The sequence below is a fragment of the Ursus maritimus genome, unplaced genomic scaffold (assembly GCF_017311325.1).
Source record: "Ursus maritimus isolate PB19 unplaced genomic scaffold, ASM1731132v1 scaffold_14, whole genome shotgun sequence".
In the NCBI taxonomy this organism is placed as follows: domain Eukaryota; kingdom Metazoa; phylum Chordata; class Mammalia; order Carnivora; family Ursidae; genus Ursus; species Ursus maritimus.
In genome coordinates this window covers 37423213-37434124 of record NW_024423786.1, presented here as the reverse complement: position 1 = coordinate 37434124, position 10912 = coordinate 37423213, and the positions used below count along the sequence as shown (strand labels likewise).

The following is a 10912-nucleotide window of genomic DNA, read 5'->3' as shown; positions in this document are numbered from 1 at the left end:
GATCACCAAGAAGAGGGCCCTAAGGGCTTACAGCCAAAGGGATGGACCAAGCAGGGCAAGGTATAGGTAACAGCCACAGCAGGAGGAACCAGTGGAGAGACACTCAGAAGGACTTCCCTGACATCTGCACGGAGAAGAGGTGGGACAAAGCTACAGGAACTCCTCTGCCAGCTTCTAAAATGCCCAGAAAGCAACTGGATCAGTGCGGTGCCAGAGGCAGGAGGTTGGACAACATGACCCCAAAGGACCCCAAAGCCCCAGAACTGGCATGTGGAAGGGGCCAAGACCCAATGGGGACTGGTGGAGTCACAGATGGGGTCCTCCGGGGCCTCGGCCACACCCACTCTCTGGAGGTTTTGCCAACACCCACAATATTTCACAGCTTCCTGGTCTCTGAGAATATTTATTCAAAAACAGGGATTGAAAAAACTGTACAGAGTGTCTGCTGCTGAGAATTCGGCCCCTGCCTCCATGCCACTCCCCCAGCTGCCCAGCAGGGTCCCCTCTTTGAGTTGCCCTCTGCCAAGCCCAGCCAGTCCATTCCAGTCAAAAGGGTATCAGTGGAAGCAGCAGGAATCTGCGGGGAGGTGGGGAGAGAAGCATGGCCCCCAGCCACCCCCCAGCCCTCCTCCCTGATCCCCACAGGGGGGCAGTCGGCTGGGAAGCCCTAAGGGATGGGGAGTGCATGAGTGACCCTCTGAAGTGGGGGCACTAAGGATGCTCCCTGCATCCAAGCATAGAGCTAGAGGGGGTGGAGCCCCCTACCCTGGGGCAGCTGCGGCTCCCAGACCCTGGGCCAGAAACTGCTCCCACTCTGAGAGGAGGAACTCCCACAGACCCAGGCTGGGTGGAGGGTGCATCCATGCGTCTGGGCATTAGTGGCATTTGGGACCCCAGGGTGGAGTCTCCTTGGGCAGGAAGGGTGCAGAGGCAGCCCCCTACCGGTGGTCCTGCCTGCCCCTGCGCCAGTGCCTCAGCCGGCCTCAGTAGGGGGAGAATTTCTGCCGCTCAGCTTTCTTGCTCCCATTGGCTGCTGCCATCTTGGCAGTGTAGGCCGCCAAGCCCGGCGGCGGCCCTGGGGAGGCAGGTGGTAGAGCCAAGAAGGGCACAGGCTTGAGGCCGATGAAGTTGGAGAGGGAGATGGCATAGGGTGTGCCCAGCAGGCCTGGGGGAGCTGTGGGCAGGGCCGTCAGGGGCGGCGAGAAGGGGGCAGGCAGGTCTGTGGGGGCCGAGCCGGGCGTCCCCCCAGAGGTAGACTTGGCCGTTTCTAGACTGGAGAGAGGGATATGAGGGAAGATGAAGGGAACAGTGGGGGGTAAGAGAGGAGCAGTGAAGGTAAATATGGGGGGGGGTTAGAAGAAAGACAGAGGAATCAAGAATAATGACATGGGGTGGATATTGGCGAGAGGATGGGATGGCAGAAGAGTGGGGATAAACAGGGAAGAAAGGATAAGCAGGTATGGTACTCGGTGAGGGGAGATACAGGGAGGCCGAAACCCAGGCGAAAGAGAGGCGGATGGGATAAGGGAAAAGAGGACACGAGGGATGGATGTAGAGGGGAAGATGGGGCCACATGGAGTGGGTAAGGCAGGGTTCGGGGAGGCAGAGGACGCACCCAGACAGAGACAGAGAAGGGAGATCGGCTCTTCCCACCCCAAGTGTGCCTTTCACAGACACGTAAGCCCCGTGACCTGGGCCACCCCCACCCCACACTCACCAGGCAGTGATGAGGTACTGGGCCAGGGCGATGGAGACAGGGGAACCAGTGATGGTCACGTGCCTCTCGCCAGCACCTTCCGCTTGGTTCCCGATCTTGATATGTGCCCCTGACATCTGCCGGATCTCACTGATCTTGCTGCCCTGGCGCCCAATCACGCAGCCAATCAGCTGTGGGGAGAGTAGAATTCAACCCTGGGCCAGGCCCAGACCCCAGAAGCCCCCGATCCACCCTCAAAGCACCCCATCCTCTGCTCACGTCATTGGGAACCAAGAACTCCTGTGAGCTGGTCTGCGCGCCGGGATCCAGTCCTGGGAGGGAGGAGAAGAGGGACTGGACATGGTTCTGGGCCTTCCCTGCCTCCCCATTTACATTCCAGGGGGTGCTGCCTGGCCCCGGGGGTGTCGCCCCTGCCTCCTCCTGCAGGGCCACTCACCTGGCACCATGCTGGGGGAGGCGAAGGGGACCGCGTGGCCCGAAAGCTGCTGGAGCTTCGTAACCTATGCCAAAGAAGAGGGGTCAGAAGTCAGAGGAGGCCTGGTTTCGGAAGGGGTCCCTGGGGCTACGGTCACTCACCTCAGAGGGGGTCACAGCCCCATACTGACCCTGGACGGAAAAGCCCTGTGGGGACAAAGTGGGGGAAAGGGGATTACTGTGACAAGTCAGAGCAATTTGGCCAGTTGCTCCTCCCCCCTGCCAGCCCCCAAGTCCTTCTTCCATCCCTCCCCCATCTCAATCCCCCTTCTCCGGAATGCTTCCCACCCCTCCCACTGTTCCCCCTCACCTGGTTGGCAGAGAGAAGGACGGTACCTAAGGAGAGGCTCGGATGATATGGGATAGTAGCTCCTTTGGGTGGGGACTGGAAGGCACAAATGGGGGAGGCTCGATCAGGCCCGTCCAGGCCCCCCGGATCTCCCCAAGGGCCCTGTATTCCCAAGGCCCTCCCTACGGCGCCCAGGTAAATGCATCCCGACATTCTGGAGCTCCCAGTCCATCCCTGCAGCCCTGCCCTGCCTCCACCTGGTGCCACACGCATAGGATCTGGGGGCCTGACAAGGCAGGCCCAGGGCCCATCCCCTGTCCCCTCTCCCTGCACCAGGGTAGCACCTCCAGGATAACAGCGCAGATCTGGCGCACACACAGGATGATGGCATCAGGCACCCCGGACACAGTGACAGCACGCTCTGTAGAGTTGGGCAGCAGGTCTCCTGCCACCTGCACCTGGGCCCCCGTGGTCTGCAAGCAGAGAACAGGGACCACTTCTGGCTGCCCTCATAATCCAGACTAGGGCTGCCCAGGCTCCGAGCTCCCCGGGGGACAGGAAGCCATAAGCTCAGGTCCCCTCTCTAAAGTGAAGGGCAGGACTCCCTGAGGGTAGCATCCCCCTCTTCCTCCTCACCTCCCGGATCTCCTTGATCTTGGTGCCAGCCTTCCCGATCAGTGAGCCACACTGGCTTGCAGGGATGACTAGGCGCAGGGTCACCGGAGGCCTGGAGACATTTCCACCATTTGCAGGAGCGGCGCAAAGGTCCTGGGCAGGAAGACTGTGGTTTGGCTGTGCATGCCCCTACTGCTCCCCCACCCCCGGGAGCACCTTCCTGCTGGGGTTTAAAGGAGAGAATCCCTCCCCAGGTCCTACCCTAATGAAAGAACACTGCCCACCCTGGGCTTGGCCTTCCCTGCCACCTACAGGCACTGTGTGGAGTCAGAGCCCTGCTCCCCTGGCCCGGGGAACCACCCCCCGCCTCCCAGCCCAGCCAGCCATGGACCTCATCCAGCTTGAAGGCGATCATGGAGACCGCATGGAAGACGGCGGCTGTAGACCCGGTGATGGTGGTGATGCGCTCGGGGCAGGAGCCCTCAGAGATGGTGATCCGGGCACTGCTCTGCGGGGACAGACAAGGCCGGGCAGTGGGGCTCCTTCTCCACTTCCTTGCCAGGAACCTGTGTGCTGCCCTCCCACCAAGCCCCAGCCCACCGCTGGAAACAGCTACCATCCAAGGGCACTCATTGGTCATCCCAAATGGTGGGGTTCAGGGAAAAGGGGGGACAGGGATCTCCCCTCCCCTCCAAGCCAGATGCCCTGGGCAGCTCTCCCAAACTCCATCCTCACCTGCTCCCGGATTCGCTTTACAGTCTCTCCTTTCTGCGGAAGAAAAAATATGGAATGGCTCTTAGCCTGAGCGGTCACTACCTTCTGACCTGGCCTGAGGCCTCAGGTTGAGGTCCACAGAGAACAGAACTGGGCACCTACCTTCCCAATTATGCTGCCAACCTCCTGCAAACAAGACAAGAGTGGAGTCAGGGGGGGACCAAGGCCCCAGGCCCGGCCCCTCCACCAGGACAGGGGACCTAGCAGAGACAGGACACAGGAGCTCACGCTCCTGGCCGGCCACACCTGCCCATGGGCCGTACCCACTCACCTTCCCATGCATCAGCATCCGCAGTGTGAGGGTGATGCTGAGCTCCGGCTCCTCCCCCAGCCCCGCGTCTGAGCCGCTCATCCTGTCAAGCGGGGCTGGGGCCGCAGCGGCCTAGGAGTGCGTCCACGGTGCCTGGCGGCTCTGGCGGGGGCAGCGGAAGAAGGGTTAGAGAGCAGCTCGCATCTCTTTTGGGTCCCCCTGCCCTTACGTGGGGACCTCAGAGTCAGACTGACCAAATTCCCACAGAAGAGAGACAGCGTAGACCCCCAGTTTCAAGTGTCGCGCTGGCTGGTACCCTTGTGTGTTACTGCTGTGTAACCCTGGACGGCTCATTGAGCCCATCCGAGCCTCCACTTCCCCATCCGTAAGAAGAAACTACCAAGTCCTACCCCCAAAGAGTTAGGAGAATTCCAATGAGCTGAGCACGTGTGTGGTAGGCAGCCAGTCTCCATGGGCATCTGTCCCCTTCCCGCGTACATTAGAAGAAAGAATTAACCAGGAGGCCTATGGGAGTCCAGAGGGGGGAGCCTCCTCTCGGACCTCTTGGAAGAGTGGACCCCTAGGGATTGGGCCTTGAAAACGTGGTTAAGGTTGAAAAGTTACTTCCAATAAGAAGCACTTGCATCCAGGGACCAGAGCCTCCCCCCACCCTGCTGACAAGAGTGTGGGGCTGCAGCCGGAGCGGAGGCTGGGGCAGCCATGGGGAGCCATAGGGAGGCCTTGAAAGGAGGGTAGAAGTGAAAATAGCAAGGTTCTAGGAGGGTTTTCTTGCCCCAGCCTTCCTCCTGCCTGGCAAAGCCTTGCGGGGATGGGGGCACATGGGCTGGGAGCCCCACGTCCAGAGGTCCCTAAAGCAGAAGCTCCCCGCAGACAGCTCGGAGCAGGGCTCATTCAGCATGTGGGGCGAGGGGAGTGGTGTCAGGAGACCAGCAGTCTGCACGGCGCTGCTGTCTTGTGCGCTGCTCTCCTGTGCCTGCGGAGGTAAGAAGGGGCCACATTCCCCTCCTGGAACCCTTTCTAATGTACCAGAAACAAGTCACTGGGCTCCAGGTCTCAATTTCCTCACCTATAAAATGGAGAGAATGCTTCCCCGAGGGACTGGGCGATGGGTAAGAAAGGGGTTTGGGGGCTGGGAAATGTCAAGGCCGGAAACTGACAGAGGAAGGAGGAGCCAGAGATTAGCTTCTGGGATTAGCCCAGCCGCCAGCCCTCCCTACCCGACCCCTTTTCATGCCCCAACTTAATCCTGAACCTTAATCCTGCTTGGAAATCCCTCTCCTCCAGCCCTCCAGCGGCTGTCTCCCACCAAGGCTCAGCTTTGATGGGGAGCTAACTGGGGGACCAGAACCCAAGGAGGAAAATGGCGTGGAACCAACTGGTGCCACAGCTCAGCCAAGGCCAAGACCTAATCCAGCAAATTCCTTCTGCCCAGGAGGGTGTGGGAGCCAAGGATGCGTGTGTCTGCCTAGAGCACTCTGGAGACCTCGGGACACCTTCTTCCTCAGCCCCCTGCCCTATCCCGAAATGAAGGTCAAGGGCGTGAAGCACTGTCCAGTCCCCTCTTTGGAACCCCCTTGCTAGCCAGAGCTTGGGCATGGAGTAGGAAGGGGGTGCTCCCAGCCTGGCTTTCTCAGGAAGCCCAAGGAGCCACTCTATGGCATGAGGCCTGTTCCTTTGTCTGTACCGTTGGGTGACAACGCTGTCCCCTCAAGCCCTCGGTAACTCGTCTCCCCAGCACCTGCTCCTCCCTCTGCCTGAGTTCTGCCATAGGCTCTCCAGCGGTCAGAGGTCAACAGTGGATCCAGGGACTGTGCTCTCTGAGCATCCTGGCCAGCCTCACGCTGGCTGCCCTTGCTAACATTCCCCCAGCTGCGCGCACTTCCTCCAGCAAAGCACTTGCGATGACGTGCTTAGTTTCTGTCTCCCTGGACAGCCAAGCTCGGGAGCCCCTTAGAGCAGGAGCCAAGGCGGCCACCTTCTCCTTGTGTCCCCAGAGCTCAGGCCAGAGCCAGACTGGAGAAGGTGTTCAGAACATAATGGCTAGCTGAACAGATGAATTCACCAAGCAGAAGGGAACCTGATGCCAACAGAGGGTCTATAACCTGCCCAAGGTCATAGAGAGGTGGGGAATGGTGGGACCAGCATGGTCCCACCTGCTAGCATGGGGCTCTCTATCACAGGCCCCATCTGCTTCCTCTTTCTGGCTGTCCCAGCTGGGTCTGTCAGTCCTCTTCCTGGAGGGAGGTTCTTCAAAGGTGGGGAGCAGGCTTTAGTAGTTCCTGAGACCCCTGCCTGGCTCGTATATGTGGGTCATGTTTGGAAAGGACTGACAACTTGTCTGAAGCCACAGTCTTAAGCTCCAGAATGTTCTGAGGCTCAGGGACTCCTCTGGAGTGGTAACCACTGGGAGATCTGACACTGTCCCCATACCATTGCCACATCACCTTTGGGATCACAAGGCTTGAGGAAAAAAGGGCAAAGGGGCTAGAATGTGACGAAAACTAGAGTTCCTGCCATGAAAAAGATACCTGGGTCTGCAGCAGAGCCCCCTGCCCCAAATTCCATGCATGACCTTGGCCAGGCCTTCACCTGACCTGAACCTCAGTTTACCCACCTGTGCTATATGTGTTCGTGTGGGACTGGGAGGGGGGCGGTGCTGGTGCTAGTCTCTCTGTGTCCTTCCTGTTCTGAGGGACCCTCAAGATCTTTCCTGTTTTTAGGAGAGAATAGGAGTTCCTGACACAGATCCCCCAAATTATTCTCCTAGGGGCCCTAAGAGCAAGCAGCCCTATTAGGCATGCTGGCTCCCCTTCTACCCTCACCAGAGTTCTCAGGGAATCATTTGCTGATGGGCCCTGGGTCCCCGCTGGGCCACCCACACGGCAGCCACACTGTCATGCCACACTGACCTCCAGCTCACCTCTGGGGGTGCCCAGCCCCCTCTGGTCAGCAGGGCTCCCTGGCAGAATATATCAAGCTCAGACCAGGCCTCTGCCTCTGACCTCGGGTGTTCCCTTCTGCTCCCCAGCCCCCTCCCCAGACCCAGTGCCCACTCCTTCTGTCCCTGGCTTCCTGCCACTCAGGCTGGAGGGGGCGGGGGGGGGGTGACAGCTGTGTAAGCGATGGCGGCTGCCCCTTCCTGCCCCTCCCCCCCAGCTGTCTCTCTCTCATGACAGCTGCCCAATCAAAGGGCCGGGGGCTTAGCCAGCTCCCCCCACATGCAGGGATCAAGTGTCCACCCTGGCTTTGTTCTGGAGCAAGAACAATCCGGGGGAGGGGAGGGCTCCTGGGGCCAGGCAACTCAAGTGGACTGGCCCGCCCCTTGGGGGATTCCCTTGGCTCTGCTAGCCAGTGTCTGGACCAACCAGGGCTTATAGACCCACCTGGGCTAGGGAGAAGGGGGGGGCCAGTCTCCAAGTTCATCCCCCACCTCATATCCCCTGACATCCCCCTCAGCACCATCAGGCTCCAACCTAGCAGCCTCCTACTCCTAATCCCAAAGCAGCCATGCTGGCCACACCCAGTGATGCTGGGGAATGGCTCAGGACATCAGACGAGGCAGGGTGTGGCAGGAGGTGGACACTGGGCATGGGGAGATCAGCATTGAGGGATCCTGACTCCCTTGCCTGTTTCCTTCTCTGGGTAAGCTCGCCCTTCGTGATTACCCGGGCCTCCACAAGGATACCACAAGTATCCTCCGACCCATGCACCCAGCCTCTCAGCCTTACAGCCTCCCGGGATGGCTACTCATACCACCTCTTGGGAGAGTCAGGGGAGGAGAGGCCTTCAGGGGAACAGCATGGGGTCCAATGAGTTCCACCCTCTGGCTTCCTGACCCAAGGCTGCCCTGTAGACTCAGTGCTAAGCGGCAAGGGGAAGCTCTGACAAGTTGGCTGGTGCCAGAAATGCTACAGCCTCCTTAAAGCATCATTCGGCAACCCCTTAAGAGTTCTCACGCGGAAACTGAGGCAGGCCCAGGACAGACTGGGATCCAAGAGAAAGGACACAACTTCTTGGTACAGCCCCACCCGCTGACTGGTACCCATCCCCTCACTGCCTCACTCAAATTGAGAAAGGTCTCTAGCTTCCATTTTCCATGCTGGAGACTGGATCATTCCGCTGCTCCACAGCCATCTTTGGCTCCCCAGTACCCAGGGAATAAAGCTTGATCACCAGGGATAGGCACTCGAGGCCCTTCATGATCTGCCCCTGTCAGCTTCTCTTGTCTCATCTCCACCCCTTCCCCCCAACACACCAGGCTGCAAAACACGCCTAGTACCTCCAGCCTCTGGGCCTTTGCCCGGGCTGATCCCAGCTTGAAACGCCCATCCTCCTCACTCTCTGTCAAAATCCTTCTCAAATGCCACCTCCTCTGTGAAGTCCTCCCCAACCTTCCGAGTCAGATATAATCCCTCAGGCCTCTGTGCCCCAACTCAGCTCAAAGGAGCCCAAACGGGCATTTTCAAGCCTATCTTTCTACTGTCCAGGAGGGTAGGAGGTCCTGCAGGAGGTCAGGAGCCAGGACCACACTCGGAGTGAAGGGAGAAGGGCCTGGAGGCATTAGGGACCAGAGATGGGGCTGAGGGTCTCAGAGTAGCAGTGAGGATGGGGTGAGAAGATCCAGGGCCCGGGGGACCAGCCCCATGGGAGAGCCAGGACCCGCTCGGACAGAATTCCCAGTTTCCATTCCTCAGCACCCTCAGCCCCTGCTCCTGCTGTTTCTTTGGGTCTAGGGGCTCCCAGGGCATGTCACTGGGGTGGGGGATTTGCGCTGTGCTTTGAGATTCCTAGGGGCCCAGAATGGGTTTTCCCATGTGGAAGCGAGGCTGGAAGAAGAGCTGGGGAGTGGCATGGGTTTCACCAAGTCAGAACCTGAGGCCCAGAGAGGAAGGCGCTTGTTTATAAGGCTACAAGAACAGCAACTGGCAGAGCTGGGAGAACCAGGGGTCCACCTGTGCGGCTCAGAGCTCTTTCCTCAAGAGGTCAACGCCACTGGGCAATGGTGATGGAGGCTGAAGGGGGGCAGGGATGGGAGTAGGGAGGGTGGACAGAGCCCGTCTGGGGACACAGGGCGGGGCAAAGCCGGCCTCCCTGTGGCCTGGGCCTGCCAGGGTGTGTGGGCCGCCTGCTCCCAGCCCCCCACCCTGAGCATGCAAGAAGAACAATCCCCTTGTGTTTGGGCAGCCTGAGCCTGCATGCTGATGAAGGCTGGGGGGTGGGGGCTGGGATGGGGGTGCTTCAGGGCCCAGAGGGAGTAGGGGACCTTCAGATGGGAAAAGGATAGGGTTCCAGGTGCTGGCCCTGAAGCTATGAGGGTAACCTCAGGAAGGAGTGAGGGCTGGAGCTAAGGTTTAAGCTCCTGGAGAGTCCCTGGGGTCTAAGAGCTCTTTGTAGGAGAAGGAGGGCCCCTAGGGACACATGCCCTGTTGGTCCAGCATGAAGGTAAACATTGTGGGCTTGGTGGGGACCAAGAGCCCACATTCTGGGAGGAGGGAATGCAGCTGGCCCTGGGTGCATCCCCTTGAAGACCACTCCCCAGGGTGCTGGAGCCGGGCGGAGCACTGGGTGCCACAGGTCTCAAGATGGCGGGCCTGGGATAGGGGAGTGAGGAGGTGGGCACCTCCCTCTCCTGGCCAGGCAGGCATGGGGGCCAGGCTGAAGTGAGTATCCAGAGACACCCCCTGCCCCCCAGGACGCCAGCTAGATGCTAGGTCAGAGCTGAGGGGCTGAAGAACCACAGAGCATGAGGGACCACTCTGAGCCCCCAACTGTCATCTCCACACACCCCTGGTCTGGAGGTGCCTGTCTGCCCCCCCCCACCAAGCAAGGACTGCAGAGAATGGGAAGGGGTGTGTGCTGAGCCAGGAACTGCAGGGGAATGGCAGATGGGGATAGAGATGGAGCAGAACCAGAATCCAAGGCAGGAGGTAGAGAGAAGAGCAGGTCCAAAGAACAGACACAGCAGGTGGGATGTGGGCCTCAAATCTGGGGTCTCAGGTCCAGGAAGGCCCTCCCTGGTGCTGGGGGCTCCTTTGGCAGAGTAGCGCCCCCCACCTGTGCAGGCCTGGGCCCGCGTGGGACAGGGAAGCGCGTTCCTCTCAGTCTCCCAGTCTCCCAAACCCGGACCCCGGCCAGTAGACTCCGGCGCAGGCTCCCCGCCCCCCGGCCGAACCCCCAAACTTCGCGTCCCGCGGTGCCCCGCCCGGCCCGCGCCCTACCTCGCTGGGGCTGTCCTGCGGCGGCGGCGGCGGCGGCGCGGCGGCTGGGCCGCTCAGTCCCACATTGTCCCCGGGAGAGGCGGCCGCTCACAACTGCGAGTGACATCAGCTGCGAACAATGAGGGGTTTGACAGGCGCGGAGCCCGGCCGGCCCGGAGCCCGGCTCCGCGCCCCCCCCCCCCCGGCCCGCCCGGCCCGGCCCCTCCCCGCCCCCTCCCCGGATCCGATTACAGCGCGGCGGGCCCGCCCCAGCCGCCCCAGTGCCGCAGCCGGCCGCCCCGCCCCGCGCGCCGCGGTGCGCCCCGAGCGGCGGCCGCTTCCGGGAGGGCTGGGGCGACCCTCCCCCGGCAGCTCGTCCCGGCGCCGAGAGCTGGGGGCCGGAGGGGGGGGTCCCGCCGCGAGCGCCCGCCCAGCCGCGGGCCCCCCGCGCCGCGCCGGGCCCCGAGCCCCTGCGCTCTCTGCCCGCGAGGGCAGCCCGCCCGGCGCCTCCGCCGAGCCCCCCGCTCCACCATCTCGGCCTCGGGCCCGCCGCCAGGCCCCGCGCTGCCCAGCTC

At 61.3% G+C, this 10912-nt stretch overlaps 1 protein-coding gene across 4 annotated transcripts in view; it reads right to left on the bottom strand.

The window, feature by feature from the left end:
• Window positions 1–10539, bottom strand: part of PCBP4 (poly(rC) binding protein 4) — a 13885-nt gene extending 3346 nt beyond the window's left edge. Inside the window, exons 1-13 of one of the 4 annotated variants that reach the window (XM_040628730.1) lie at window positions 10359–10539; window positions 4141–4281; window positions 3972–3995; window positions 3831–3863; window positions 3487–3603; window positions 3117–3248; window positions 2825–2953; window positions 2502–2576; window positions 2294–2338; window positions 2154–2217; window positions 1976–2028; window positions 1718–1887; window positions 388–1075 (exon numbers count right to left, since the gene is read on the bottom strand). In XM_040628730.1, the coding sequence (XP_040484664.1) occupies window positions 1009–1075; window positions 1718–1887; window positions 1976–2028; window positions 2154–2217; window positions 2294–2338; window positions 2502–2576; window positions 2825–2953; window positions 3117–3248; window positions 3487–3603; window positions 3831–3863; window positions 3972–3995; window positions 4141–4221 (990 nt within the window). In that variant the 5' untranslated portion in view covers window positions 4222–4281; window positions 10359–10539 and the 3' untranslated portion in view covers window positions 388–1008. Of the gene's footprint in view, window positions 1–387; window positions 1273–1664; window positions 1888–1975; window positions 2029–2153; window positions 2218–2293; window positions 2339–2501; window positions 2577–2824; window positions 2954–3116; window positions 3249–3486; window positions 3604–3830; window positions 3864–3971; window positions 3996–4140; window positions 4282–10358 lie in introns of those variants that run through there. The other 3 variants (XM_040628729.1, XM_040628733.1, XM_040628731.1) reach the window with 3 other exon arrangements.
• Between the last annotated feature and the right edge of the window lie 373 nt (window positions 10540–10912).